General features: G+C 40.6%; 1 protein-coding gene across 4 annotated transcripts in view; it reads right to left on the minus strand.

Annotated features, from left to right (window-relative positions):
* Positions 1 to 5,762: 5,762 nt before the first annotated feature.
* Positions 5,763 to 15,606, minus strand: part of KLHL2 (kelch like family member 2) — a 102,185-nt gene continuing 92,341 nt past the window's right edge. For 3 of the 4 annotated variants that reach the window (XM_067551790.1, XM_067551791.1, XM_067551792.1), the window contains 6 exons: positions 15,344 to 15,541; positions 14,480 to 14,581; positions 12,722 to 12,850; positions 7,980 to 8,120; positions 7,626 to 7,769; positions 5,763 to 6,872 (listed from right to left, as the gene is read on the minus strand). In XM_067551790.1, the coding sequence (XP_067407891.1) occupies positions 6,844 to 6,872; positions 7,626 to 7,769; positions 7,980 to 8,120; positions 12,722 to 12,850; positions 14,480 to 14,581; positions 15,344 to 15,541 (743 nt within the window). In that variant the 3' untranslated portion in view covers positions 5,763 to 6,843. Of the gene's footprint in view, positions 6,873 to 7,625; positions 7,770 to 7,979; positions 8,121 to 8,992; positions 9,355 to 12,721; positions 12,851 to 14,479; positions 14,582 to 15,343; positions 15,542 to 15,606 lie in introns of those variants that run through there. The other variant, XR_010920487.1, reaches the window with a different exon arrangement.

Below are 15,606 nucleotides of genomic sequence, written 5' to 3' on the forward strand. Positions count from 1 at the left end.
GACCTTCATGCCCTCAATGTGGGGTAGAAAGACAGTCAAAGTGCATGTGTGACCACAAATGACATTGCTACCCAAACATCTCTGGTTGACTATAGGGAGTGTATGTGCACCAACAGTGAAAGATGAAAAAAAAGACAAGCACTTGCAACACATTCTGAGTTGAATAATACAGTTGAAATTAGAAAGAGAACTAGTGGATGTGGCCTAAGGCAGTTTAGAGCACTGAGAGCCAGTACAGACCAAAATATTTTTTATTATGAGCTGCCTGGCAGGCTGGTCAACAAGACAATACCCAGAGAAATAAACGGTGGGGTTGGTGAGAATCAGAGCAGCAACAACTGATGCAAAAATTTGATGCAGTCCATGGTGCAAGACTCCTTGTTGACAGAAATCCAAGAGGAATAAACTAATGTTAGGTACTGAGGTAATGGCAGTTGGTGGCACATGCTGATTGAAAAGGTCAGTCTTATGTTGTGGCTGCCACTACCATTGCACTGGAAAAAAAAAATCTTTCAGCTAGGCGACTTCAAGTCTGTCAGAGTTCAAGAATGAGAATTTTATGTTAGCTTTAAAAAAAATCATGCTGCAAGTAAAAATGTAGTATCCCATTTTATCATTCCTTATCAAATCAGTTTTATCGTCCCGTGAGGAGTTTGTGTTCTACTCTATCTTCTCTTTTAAGAAGCCTAGTCACCAACGAGGACCCCTTTGTGCTAAGCACTGTGCAGACACAAAGAGGAAGTATCTGCCTCCACAGAGTTTATCATCTAAGTTCACAAAGAATCACCTCTAGGAATGAGAGGGTAAAACTCTCTCTCCATGGTTCATTCAATCCTTGTCATTTCTACTGACACTGCCAAAAAGCAAGCTAATTACTTCCAACTCTGGTGGTGATTTTGACACATGGAAACATGTCCACTACGAACTGGACAGAGACCACCAACTAAGGGATTCTTTAGATGAACATTTAGTTCACAGCAAACTGATGTGCAACTTTACTCCACATTAGCCTGACTTGGACTGTCCATGTGGACTTTGCTGACGTGTATTAACAGTTAATTGATTCACTCTGATTTATTTCTCTTTGATACGGGACTGGGATCTATGCGCATTTCCCCAATGTTAATATAGGTCTGCAAAGTCCACACAAACAGTCCATAGCAAGCTAATGTGGGGCAGATTTGCATCCCAGGTTGCTGCAAACTAATTGTGTAGACAAGCCCTTAGAGTGAGCATGGGCCAAAAAAACCCTCCAGGGTGGTAGTGGGTGGTAACTTTCAGGCCTGGTATACACTGGCAATGGAGGTCGACGTAACGCCGCTTACATTGACCCCCTAAAATATGCGTCTACACTAGCATGTCAGTTCTGCCCACCTAAATCATGGTAAAAGTCGACTTAATAAAACCACTCCGCAAGTGGTGTAGCGCTGAAGTCGAATTCCATGGGTCAAATTAGCATCAGTGTAGGCAGAGCGAAATGTAAATCGACGCCACTGGCCTCTGGGAGGTATCCCACAATGCTCTGGTGTGACTGCTCTGGACATTTGTGCTCTGCTGTAATATGGCCACGCAAACAGGAAATAGCTCCTCCCCTCAAGCCCTGGGAAATTTTGAATTCCCATTTCCGGTTTGGTCAGCATGGAGAGAGCTTTGTAGCTGAACCACTCATGGCGACTGTATGGCGCAAATGCGCCCCAGCATGGAGTCAACCAGAGGTCTTGGATCTCATTGGTCTGTGGCGTGACGAGTCTGTTCTGGCTCAGCTCCAAGCCAGCAAAATAAATTTAGATATCTATGAGACGATATCTTGCAGCATGTTAGAGAAGAGGCAGAACAGGGATGTGCAGCAGTGCCACGTTAAGATCAAAGAGCTGAAGCAGGCTTATCAGAAAACTAGGGAAGCTAACAGCCATTCTGGCTCCTCGCCCAAAACATGCTGCTTTTATGAGGAGCTGCATGCAATTCTCGGTGGTGACCCCACTACTGTGCCACCACGCAGCGTCGATAGCTCCGAAGAATCCCAATCCAGGACGACTCTGTGGTTGAGGAAGAGGAGGATGAGGTGAGCAGGGTGCAGGAGAGTGAGGTATCCATTCTTCCTGAGAGCCAGGACCTGTTTGTTACCCCAGAGCAACCCAGCCACATACAGCACAGCTGACCGATCAAGATGCCGGGAAAGGCACATCTGGTGAGTGTGTGTGGCAAATCTTATTTTTGCGCTTATGTCCCCAGTCCAACTTCTTAAAAGGAGTTTGTTTTTGAGGGGATTGTAGGAGAATAAAGAGTTAAAAGCTGGACAAATGGTCAGGCCTAAGTTACAGGGAATGGGGTCATGGCAAGGGCAAATCTTGTCTCTGTTAATTGGTGTGAATTCTAGTTAATCTCTGTTATTTCTCTTCTTTTCCTTCCTTCCTGGCCATCTGCACAAACAAAATAACTGTCGCCATTCCTGCACAAGGCCAGGGTGGGAAGAAAGCATTATCTTCCTCCTCCCCCCCCCCTCCCCCCCGTATGCCTTTACTTCAAAGAATGTTAGTGTAAAATTAATAGGTTTTAAGGTGCTGGGCCTGCCCTCTGTATGGTAATCCTGTAAACAACAAACAGGGGCGGGTATAATTGTATTCATCATGTAGTTGTTAATATTCATTTTATAGGTGTCAATGTAACCAAATAAAGGTCTATGGGGAGTTGCTGAAAATGTATACGTTTACATACTGTTATGGATAAAAGGACTGTAAAGTAACCCCCTCGTTGCTCACTCACGGTCGAGGTTCGGTCTCCCCAATCCGCCCCAGGGACAACCTGTTTGGTTATTTCCAAGAGGGATGTTCTTCATGGGTGTTGGCAAACTTCACTGGAGGATTACTCCTGGAACAGGCTATTTATGTGCAGAGGTATACTTTGAGAATTCTCTGTGGATATCTCAAGGAAATTTTCATGTAGGTAATCTGTTAACCTTTGCAGAAGGTTTCTGGGGAGGGCAGCCTTATTTCTTCCGCCACGGTAGGAGACCTTTCCCTGCCACTCTGCTATTAAATGAGCAGGCATCATCATGAAACTCAGCATAGCAGCATAAAGGCTTGTACCCCAATGCTTGCAGCAAGTCTTCCCTTTCTTCCTGCGTTACCCTCAGGAGACTGATATCACACATGGTCACCTAGGGAAGATGGTGCAATTTTACAATACCCGATCAATATAATCACGGCATGTTATTCCTCTGCTGTAGAGGGTGTCCCTGGGCACCTACATGAGACAATTCCTAGTCATGGTATTGTTGCCATGGATATTATGGGTCAGGACACTGGTTGCCCTATGTGTTCTGCTGCTACACTTCACCCACAGCATTCTCTAATCTGTTATGCCCCCTTCTCCCAAACGGGTTCTTGGGATGTTGCAGGGAAGCCAGGGATCCCTCTCCTTGCTCAAATGTGGATTGTGGAATTTAGTGCTAATAATACCTCTCTATAATGGACGCAAGAGCCCCTTACTTACCATATCTGGAATGCCACTCCGACCCATCCAATACGTACAGATTGGGATGCGGGTCTGGCTTTGCCTTCTGAACATGAAAGGGAGTTCTTTTTACACTAACATTTCTTTTACTACTTTGAGTCAGCTACCAATGGCAACTTTGTGCTTTGCTTTTCTTACAGTCGACACCTCAGCCTTCAGCCACCTTGAGAACTCCCACTGAAAGACTTTCCCAGATTAGCAAAGGGGGGGAGGGGAGGGCGGGCACGAGATGACATGTTCAGCGAACTAATGAACACCTCCGCGGCTGCTGACACAGAGCTCAGAGCCTGGAGGATATCCTTGTCTGAAAAACTTGATATGGACACGAAGCACAGAAGATCAGCACAGGAGCAGGAACGTGATACGCAACAAGAGATGTTGTGTATTATGAGGGATCAGTCCGACATGCTGAGGTGTCTGGTAGAGCTCCAGGAAGAGCAGCGGCAGGACAGACTCCTTCTGCAGGCCCTCCAAAACGCTCAACTGCCTACCACTTTCTTATTAGCCCCCACTCCCAAGTGCTGTTGGAGGAGGCTAAGCAGGGTGCAATACATGCTGCATTCCACACTGGTAGAGGCGAGCAGAAGAACACTACGGCCTCTTTAAGAACTGCATGCAACCACAGTTGCTTGCACAGTGACACTTCACCACGTTAACTTATTTTCCTGTGCCCCGCACTGAAACAGGACACAATAGAACTTTGCTGCTTTAAAAAACACGTGGCTTGGGCGGGAAAAGAAGAGGATGGGGCTGCTGGTGTGAGGGTAGGGGATGGTAAGGAAAGGCACAGCAGAGACATACATTACTGCAGTTCATTGCAAAACTGTTTGTTCAATGCTTCCCATAGACAGAGTGCTCCGAAGTCGGCTTTGAGCGTAGCGCTGGAATCTGGCTGCTCAAAATTTGTGGCCAGCCTATCAGCCTCCATGGCCCAACCCTGGGGGAACTTTTCACCCTTTGTTTCACACAGATTATGGAGTGCACAGCATGCAGATCCACAAGGGCATGCAACACCATTGAGAAGTATCCCTTCCAGTTTATGTACTCTGTGGCAAGCTGGTCAGGTGCTAGGATAGGGATATGCGTGCCAAATATAGTCCCCTCCCAATTTGAGAACCCCATTGTGGCAAACGCATCCACTACGTCCTGCATGTTTCCCAAAGTCACTACCTTTCGTAGGAGAAGTCTGTTAATGGCCCTGCACACTTGCATCACAGCAGTTCCAACCATGGATTTACTGACTCTGAATTGATTCCCAACTGACCGGGAGCAATCTGGGGCTACCAGCTTCCACAGAGTGATGGCCACTCACTTCTCCTCTGCCAGAACTGATCTCAATCGAGTATTCACATGCTTCAGGGCTCAGGACAGCTCTGTGCAAAGTTCAGAGAAAGTGGCCTTTCACATATGAAAGTTCTGCAGCCACTGCTCGTCATCCCACACTTTCATAATGATGTGACCCCACCAGTCTGTGCTTGTTTTCCAGGACCAGAACTGGTGCTCCACGGACTGAAGATGATGTGTGATAGCCTGCAGCAAACAGGAATTGTTTCGCTTTATGGTTTGTAGCAGGGCAGCCTCAGTAACATTGCTATTTTCCATGTTGCGGCTCCTGTCTCGCCTTTGAAAGAACTGCAGGATAAGCTGTGAGGTATTTGTGACACTTACTATGATAGTGCAGAGCTGAGCGGGCTCCATGCTTCTCCAGCAATGGCATGTGTGGGGCCTAGAAAAACAGTGTGAAAAAGTGTTTGCAGTTTGTTTGGGACAAGAAGGGAGGGGGAGGGAGCATGTTGCATCATGGGAGGACGACAACCTTCCCAAAAGCCTCTGCGGCTAGTTGTACTGTGAGATAGCTACCCACAGTGCACGGCTTTGAATGTCGACCCAAGCGTGGTGAGTGGGGATGCAAGAGCCCAATGCAAGGAGGATGGTGTGATCACGCTCCTGCGACTCCTAAAATTCGGCAGGAGAATGTCGATTTAAAATAAATCAACTTTACTCTTCAGTGTAGACATATCCTCAGTTACTTACCTGGGATGGATTTGAATTGATAATCTCAAAATGAAAGGTTCTATATTACAGAACTTATTTCCTGAACCTGGTAGTCACTTCAAATCACTTAACCTAAATAGAAGAATAAAAGCAACAGAAGTTTTTCCAGACAACTTTTCACTCTTTGATGATCTCAGAAAGGTATTAGTTGTGAAACTTGTATTTCTCAAAACAAGTTTTATCCAACTCATTGACATTATGAAACAAATATACAAACTTTTATTATTTAAAGAAAATTGCTCAGAGATTACAATAGTTTTGGTCACATTTAAAAGGTCATCCATGAACAAACAAAAATGATAGTTGCTCTACAAACATGGCCACATACAGTAAGCTTTCATATTTGTTAATAGCTAAATTATACACACAGATAGTTCTTAATACCATGCAAGCTCATTTGAGTTCCATACATTCATTATAAACTTGCAGTTATGGTCATGCCAAATCACTTTTTGATAAAAAGGCAATAAAGGAATACACCTAAACATGACCAAGATTAAACAAAGAAAAATCAAATAAATATAGACAACTAAACTTTTATTAAAAAAGATTTTGGCATTACACCTGTTCAAGAAATGCTATGCCTTCTCCATTCTCTTTAAGTGGCATTTAGTAGTGTTAAGCATTGGTATAAAAAAAATACAATTCTGTTTTACAACATAGTACTGGCATAATTCAAAGTACTTTGCCAATTATAAATAATCAAGTTCTGAGGAGTGGTAATGGAAAGCAACCTACACACACATACGTATGCACACTATATTCATGTAATGAAAACTGTTATAAAAGCAAACATGTTTACTTCCATGCCAGCTTATAGTACTGAGGTGGGATTCAATACCCATCCTGAAGGCTTACATTTCATGGATATACATAGTCTCTGGGAAAAAATAAGACAAAAATTTACTTTCACCAGAATACACATCACTTTACCATTCTTCACTGAATAATCCATTTATCAGTCATGACTGACATGAATTGGTCCTTTTGAAAGTGATTTTTTTGTTTGTTTGAAGGCCTTGCAAATAAAAACTCTGGTCTACCAGCCTTTATAAAAATTCATTCAGCTGCTGCTCAATGCAGAATAATCCTACACATTGCTTCTACCTAGAGTAATCTTCATTATCTGTCATACATAATTGCAGACCGTCACATCTTCAACTGTGACTCAATATGCAGCTACAAGCAGAGAAGTGCTTTGGTTCTCAGTCACTTCAAAAACACTTGTTGAAGCTGGCCCTTAGAGCATAATTAAGTTGAAAACCTTTTCGCTGTTCATAATGGTTTGTCAATAACTGTAACACCTATAGAATAAGAGAATCATAAGCTTAAAGTGCAAGTTATTTGGCTTTATATTTTCAGAAAAAACAAATTCCGAAAGTATTACCAAAAAAAGCAAGACTTCATTTAGTGATTTACAGCTATCACAAAAATATCTATGTATGCATCATCCTAACGCCAGTGTCCAAAAAAATTAAATCAGTGTTACTCAGCACAAAGTTGTGAAAATTCCCAAGGTCCGATTAACCTTTCAACATCAACTCAATTTATTATCAGTAGCACAACAGCTCTGTCATGCACTTGTCTGTTTTCTCAAAAATGTAAGCCAAGATCCTTAAATGGGTCTGATTTTCACTGCTGGATGCCCAGCACATCTAAAGATCAGGCTCCTTTAAAGAGTGTCCTGCTCCCCCCAAAGTCATATCCTAAAGTAAGTTTCCAGCCACTTTTAGCGTAAATTATACGTTTTAGTGAACATCAAAAAGAAAATAAAGTGTACTATCCAAACAACAAGAATTCTCATGCCATTTTAGTACAATATTTTGCTTTTAAATGAATTTAAGAAATAATATTTATTTCTATTATGTTAGTGCCTAGAAGCCCTAATCCTGCACCAGGACCAGGCTCTGTACAAAAATAGATTTAAAAAAATAGGTCTCAGTGCAGTAGGTTTTTACTGGGACATTTTACTCTTTGGATGTTTTGTCACACTTCTCACCTTAATGTGCTACTTTCAAATCAGTTGTGAATAGTTTAAATAACTATATACCCATTACCTGCATAGCTCCTTCCTGTACTCATACAAGATGACACAATTGTCCATTTATCAGTTGTTGGGTTATAATATTCCACAGTTGACAAGTTACAGGAACCATCATCTCCTCCAACTACATACAACAGGCCATTTACAGCACAAACCCCTAATAAAAATAGGAAAATAGCTGTAAGAAGACAGAAGTTTACAGAAAGTGCATACCTATTTGCTTGCTTACATAGTGAAATCATGGCTTCCATTTTGATTTTAGTAAAGAAGCAGAAGTATTAAAGAGAGGTAAAAACATGTATAGAATAGATACCTAGCCACATTAATAGCATTTTAAAGTACAATATTTCTTAACTACAGTATATACCTGCATTCCTTCTGCACATGTTCATATCTGCAACTTGCCTCCATGTATTGGTGGCAGGATCATATACTTCAACGCTTTTTCTAACCAAAGGACCATCATGACCACCTACTGCATACAATAAGTTGTTTAACACACCAACACCTGCAAAAATACAAAAACATGCAAAATCAGATTGAAGAATGGCTATGACTGGATATTAGGGAGAGCCAGTACACCGTGCATTTACAAATGTCAATCCTTATTTCACATTGAGAAAAATCCTCTCAGGAGAAATTTGGGTCAGAACATATTAAGATAAAGAAATGATTACAAAGTGGTAAAGGCAACACATTGATTAGAGGCCTTGCGGGTGTGTGCATATCATAGCATACAAAGATGAGAGCTGTTCTGCAACAGAAGATTTAAAATAAGCAAAGGAGAAATGTACTGAATATCTATGCAAATGCAGAGTATTGGAAGTAAGCACCAGTTAGAAATTATGCTAAATTATGGGCATGATCTAGTGGGCATAATGGAAACCAGGCAAGATGATCCATATAAATTAATTGAAACAGAGTTGGGTACAATCTACACAGTAGAAAGAAAAGTCAGAAGAGGTGCAAGAATGGCACTACTTATCTATCAGAAGTATTTTCAATGATAGTTGAAACCAGTTGACAATGACGTTATGGAACACTTTACTTGGCATGAACATACAATGAATGAACAAACAGCAAAATACAGTGGGCATCTGCTACAAACCACCAGGACTGGTGGATAACACTAAAAATTCCTTGAACCAACCCTGAAGGTGCTCAAAACCCCAAAGGATTCCATACTTACAAAGTAGAGAACCCAGTTTGGTGTCAAATAACCTAAACATCTTAGTGTATATTTAGCGTTATGTTAAGAACAACTTTATCAGTCTGTAGAGAGGAAGTCAAACAGGTGAAGCCAGACTGGATCTACTTCCTTCCCCTTTTGTCTGTCCTTTATCCCCCCCCTCTCCACCAACCTCCATTTCCAAGTCCTACCTTATTTCTTGCTCCTTCCATCTGTATCTTCTTCTTCTTGTCCTTCTGCATTTTCTGTTCTTTTGTTTTCTTCCCCTGCCCATTTTTCTGGTCCTCGTCTTACCCTTTACCCTCTCCCAAAAGGCCTGGATATGGGGCTAAAGATCATCATCCCTGTGTACTGCAGCTCACTCCTCTCAGCTGCAGCCCGGAGCAGATGAGACTTCTGTCCCCATGCTGATCAGCTGAGAGGCAGCTGGCACTAAGGGGCCAGCCAGGGCAGCTGAAAGTCAATCTTTGTGTGAAGTCGACACATTCATGCAGTGGGAATGAATGAGATGGGCAGAAGTTCTTTGGGGTGACCTTATATTCAGGGGACTTATCTAAAACAAGAACAAACTCCTACTTTAATAAAACCTACTGTGACAATAGGACTAATCCCAAAATTGAAACATTCTGGTAAATCAGGATATCACTATGATCATATTGAAATAAAGCACAGTAATGCAAGCAAAAATTACTTTACCCCCTACCCCCCAAATATTGATATAATTTTACATGTATTGAACACTACTTTATATACAGCTCACTGAATTATGTTAATAACGTTTTACTTGCAGGGAATCAAATAAAACACTGAACCACTGACTACTTCTAGAAATCATGGAGAACCGAGATGGTAACAGAAGACTGGGAAAAAAGGAAACGTGGTACTAAACTTGGCAATTACCATCTGGTAAACTGAATTTCAATCCCTAATAAAATAATGGAATATAAGAGAAAAAATCTGAACATTTCCAGGGCTAGATTCACAAAAGAACTTAGGTGCCTAACTACAATTTTAGGTGCTTAAATCCTATAATCAGGTCCCATTGGGATTCACAAAACCTCTGCTCAACTGCTGCCAATCTGTGCATATGCCTAACCTAGCTCAGCACCTACATTTTTGCAGTAAAAGTTTCCTAGGTGTTTATGTATCTGTCTCTGCTCATGCAAACTGCAGCCCACTCTAGACATCTGGATGCCCAAGTCCCAGATCAATGCATTAACCAGGAGAAGAGAGGTGTTCCTTTACCTAATGCATCTGCAAGGCCCAATCTGGTAGGTGAGCTCCAAGCTTATCTGCCAGATTGGGCCCCTATAGATGAGCTTCCACAAAACAGCTGGGGAGAGGGGAGGGAAGAAGGAGCTCCCTCGTAATTTTTAGTCCAGTGGTTAGGGTACTTACCTGGGAGGTGGGAGACCTCTGGCTCAAGTCCCCCCACCACCTGAGGGGAAGAGGGGATTTGAATAGGGATCTGCCACCTCTCAGGTGAGTGCGCTAACCACTGGGCATTGGGATACTTTGATGTGGGCTCCCACAATCTCTACTGTTGAAGCTATTCCACTAGGAATAAATAATTTAAAACATTAATTGGAGCAAGGGACTGGATTCTGGGACTCCCATAGCTTGAGCATGCTCTAACCACTAGATTACAGCATCATTCTCATGCTCACTCATTCTCCCTGGTCCAGTTCCTTTAAGTGTTTATCCACAGTGGAGAAGCTTCAACAGGAGAGATTCAGGAAACACCCCTCCCCTCGATATCTCCCCCTGGGTAGCTGAAGAGGGTCAACATGCTGCCGTTTGTAAATCCCATTCTGAGGTGCCTACCTCCATCCATTCGCTGTATATGGCTCCAAACTCAGGCTTTTGTGAATCCCAGTAACTAAGCACCTAATAAAGTTAGGAGTGACGATGCTCAGTGTTACCTACTTACATTTCTTTGTGACCCTAGCCCCTAGCGGATAGCTAGCCAATGGGCAATAAGCAACATTAGTTTGTAAAAACAAATTCTAACTTCCCTTTGTATCACTAGATAAAATGGATATGACAGCAGATTGAAAAGTGAGGTTTTGCTCCAATTCATCAATTATTACTCTTGTTAATGCCTCAAATAATTAGCCTACTTGTGTGCAAATATTCCCCTTTACAAATCATAAAATTCAATTACAAACTAAGATTATATATCATACTAACATTTATTAGCGTCCTTTTTATAACACTTTGGTCAGTTTTTAATCTGCTTCTCATCTCCAGGCTAGTATTAGTTTAGTTAGAAGTGTTTTATGAAATACTAACAAATGCTTTAGTAGGAATTCAGATATTACATATATTCCTTCATGCACTAATTTTATAATTTTAGGTAAAAAAGCAACCAAGTTATTACTTTAAGCCAGTATTATGATAGAAACAAATCAATTTTTTGTTTTTAACTAGAATTACAAAACAGGTGTCTGAAGGCAAATCTGTAGATGAAATATTTGGATTTTAGTAAATATTTTAATACAATGTCATGAATTCCTACTCAAAAATAATTTATTTGGATTGAATTTAAGTACTGCTATACAGATTAAAACTTGATAGAACACAATAAACAAACAGTAATGATAGAGGGCAAGGTATAATATTGGGGAAGTGGTAGAAAATTTATTGGGGTGTACCTAGAAATCCAAGTTCCCTTTGGTCTTATTTACAACAGTATCTCTCTGATCATCAGGAAAAGGAGAAAGCAGCACATTAATGCAATTTCACAGTGGATACTGAATTAGGTATGCCTAGGAACACCATGGAAGACACCCACAGTACAAGTGTGAAGAGACTAGAAATATAGGCAGAAAAATACCAAAACTCAATTTGATTTGGAAAAATCCATGTGAAAACACCTGGAGAAATAAGAAACTACTCAATGAATTGGAAAAACCTAGAATACCAAAAGAGAGAGGTGACAATGATCAACAAACTAGACTTTAGTTTTCAATATAACAAGGCCTCAGGAAGTACTAATGTCATTTTGGGGCTGTAGAAGTATCATCTCAATGAACAAGAAGTGGATGTTGCTCTGGCATTTTGAGTTATATTAAAAGCAAACAAACCACATGCATGGCTCTTGGCGAGATTACACTTAGATTACTGCTTTAGATTCTTGGCACTTCAATACCAGAAAGAAAAACTGAAGGGAGTTCAAAGAAGGATAGACAAGATTTACTTATGAAGGAAGATTAAGAGGGATAAATGTGCACAGCTTGACTAAATGATAGGGGATGGAAGCACATGATAGCCTATGAATATTTGCAGGGTGTAAACAGCAGGGGGGGGGGGGGGTTATTCAAGATAAAACAAAGGGTGTATAATGGGATTAAACTAAGGAATGGAAAATTAAGGACAAGTATAAGAAGAACACTTCCTAACAGTGAGATCAGCTAGACTGCAGAACAAGTCTTCCAAAGGAGGTGGTGGAAGCCCAGTCACTTTGCACAGTTAAAGGTACACTGAAATCCCTATTAGAGAAACCAATCCTCCACTGGCAAAGGGATGATCTGGATGACATAGGCCTCTCTCATCTGATTTCTGTGATTTGATGAGCTGCTTAATGGAGTTTAGTTGGAAATGTAATAGCACTGGATGTGACGTGCCATGTATATTGCTCTGTATGATGATACCAAGGAGCCTAAAAGGTCTTGTAGGTAAATATGAAAGGTACAAAAAAGGGGAAGACAACCCCTGCACATTTAACATTCGCCTAATTTTACTGTACAGGAAAGTTTTGCATTTGTAACCTACAGTACTTCTGTCACCTACACCATACAATAAAAGTAAATATTCTGAAGTGTCCTATTAAAGTCAGCCTATATCTTATATTTTTAAGGAATACATTTCTGTGGTTGTATAATAATTTGCTTTTATTTTGTTAATTCTTGTTCACTCACCTGCTCCACTCCGTCTAGTGCTCATTTCTGCCACATAGGTCCACTCGCTTGTACTAGAATTATAGCATTCTACCGTACTAAGGCACTGACGTGACGCCCCATCATAGCCGCCAACAGCATACAGCATACCTAGAAAGGCAATCGCCAACCCCCGCCCCCAGTATACACAGATTAATTTAAATATTTTAAGATACACGCTGGTATGTAGGTTCTTATATGCTATATATGCAGACAGGCAAAACAAACTTACATGCTCTTTACTGTTGTTTTTCATAGTCTGATTTAGAGCAGTTATAAGGGGGGACGTCCTACATAAACACAATTAGTCTAAAGAACTAGTCTCTGGTCCCTGTTATTTTAAACTGATAAGAGTTCGCATGATTCTGTAACTATGAATCAAAAACTTTTGGGTTGCTCAACTGAAGTACAAGGTGCCACTGATTTTAATAAAAGAATTGCACAAAGGAAAACCATTTCAGACGTGTGTGCCACTGTAAGCTAGCAATTCCTTTCTTGGGAAATTACAGGATGGAGATTGCTTGGACAGTTTAAATGTTCAGAACAGAGACAGCAGAGGGCTCCCCTACTATTAAAACCACACTTCTGACAGAATAGCTCAAACTGTTGTGTTACATCAGTGAAGATTTATCAAAGAGGTGACTCTTTTTTGCATCAAACTTTGCTAGCTTTGTTTGAAAGCATCTAATTATAAATGTATGGAAGTTTTTCAGTTTGCCTTAGGTGTACTGGGCCAACTATTCAATATGTGGCTTCCACATATCTTTGTCACACTTCTGCAGGCAAGTTTAAGTACTATCACTTGCGTAAACAATGATGGTTTGTGTGTAAATTTTTTCATTGACATGTCCAAATGAGAATACTCAAAGAAGCTATTGTGTTTGTGCACAACCAGGGGCTCAGTTGAAGTCCTTCTGAAAATGTGGCCTAGAGTCTCGTTTTTTTTTTTTTTAAACGTCAGATTTTAGAAGGTTCTGGAGAGCCCTCTACTTCTGGGTTTTATCTTTATTAACAATTAAATAGGCAGGGTACAAATCTGAGTTCATTTCAGGCCCTGGCAACACTATTTTAAAAATGTATTCAAATATGGCAGAACAGTTTATATTTTGTTTAAAAAAAATAAGCTATAACAAAAGCAGTTTCTGCTAACAGTTGTGCCAGTGACAGTGGATAGATATAATCATCTACATATTTCTTAAAGGTCATTTAAGATTAGGTAATAAACCCATCTTCTAGTCTAGTGACCAAAATACTATCTATTCTCAGACAGCTTTTAAAAAGCAATTAGAACAGTTATGCCCTGTCCACACAAGCTGAACAACAATGTTCCCAGAGGAGTTTTGAAAAAATAAAAACAAAGTTTAAAGTTTGCTCCCTAATATGGCAGAAAATAGCATAAACTTTTTCCCTACTTGCAGAGATCACCTTTTCCTCTACTTTGTCACTGACTGAACATGCCACTAATCCATCCTTTTTAATTGAGAATGTCCCATTCCCTACCCATTTTTGAACACTAACAGAGAGAAAAGGCAGAGACTTTCAGAACTGTACTCCTCTTATTCTTAATTAACAACAAGGACATTTGGATGTTTGCAATCAGTACTAGCCTGTGTTGCAAAAACCTTTCCATTCTATATATTTATTGTACATGTAGTATTTGGTTGAGAAAAAAAATCTTACAAACGTATAGACAGTGAAATAGGCGGAGGACTAATGTTATCAGAGAACATAAGAACTTACCTCCAACAACACCAACACCAACACTACTCCTTCTTGTGTTCATTGGAGCTATATGAAACCATTCATTAGTCTTCATATTATAAGCCTCTACAGATGATAAACCTATTAAAACAGAACATCCTTATTCTACATAAATCTGTGACTGACATCTTCATAGTATCCAGTCTTCAGTAATTCTCCCTGCTGAGATTTGCAAAGTCAGTTTTTTCTAAGAACAATTCATGGCTATGCATGTGGCCTGAGCAGTATCATCTGGACAGGCCACAACATATTGTGATGTTTGGAGAAAGTCAGGTGAATAAAGTCTTTGTTGGGAGCCTGAAAATTTTCTCTCTATTTTTTTTAAATTATGAACTATTCGATACCATCTTTTGCTCATGAACACGTATAAGTATGTTCGCGCATGCACACACACATGCGCGCACACGCACTTCAGAAGTCACTAAGAGTTAAGGATAAGTATGCATATTTACATTACAGAAAACATAGAGAATCTATTCTATGTGCACACAGGGAAGGGACTTCTTCTGCTCATCTCTTTCATGAGGTACCTGTCAGAAGACTGTAGTAGGACAGTGAGAAGGAAATTTTGCTCTGCGGTCGTTCGGATGCTGTTTAGTCTTTTTGTGTCTTCATTCTAGCAAGTGGGAGTGTAGATCATTGCTCCCACTCAGTACATGGTTGGTGCTAGGACCAGCACCTCCCAGGGAATGTCCAACTACACAAAAGGCTACGTGGCTTTCCTGGTCTTTTTCATTTGAAATGCCAGGAACAATATCAAGATGCATAAGTAAATCTGGCAGGATTATTTCCATAGTATCCAAAACTGTAATAACCAACCACTAGTATTTAAAGATCAAATACCTGTACTCCCATCAAATCCTCCTACAGCATATAAAAGTCCATTTAATACAGCAGCTCCCAAGGTGCTTCTCCTATCTTGCATATTAGCAACGCTTGTCCATTGGTCCTTCACTGGATCATAGGAATCTACTGTACGAACTCTTAAAGAGCCATTGAAACCACCGACAGCAAAAACCAGTCCACCCATGTATGCCATGCCTTGAAAAAACAAAAGTTTATTTTCTTTTACCATGGACTTTCTCTTTTGTATTGTGCTGAGTACA

This window comes from Emydura macquarii, unplaced genomic scaffold (genome assembly GCF_026122565.2).
Source record: "Emydura macquarii macquarii isolate MOO-44397 ecotype Brisbane River unplaced genomic scaffold, CSIRO-AGI_Emac_v2 contig_1363, whole genome shotgun sequence".
Lineage (NCBI taxonomy): Eukaryota > Metazoa > Chordata > Testudines > Chelidae > Emydura > Emydura macquarii.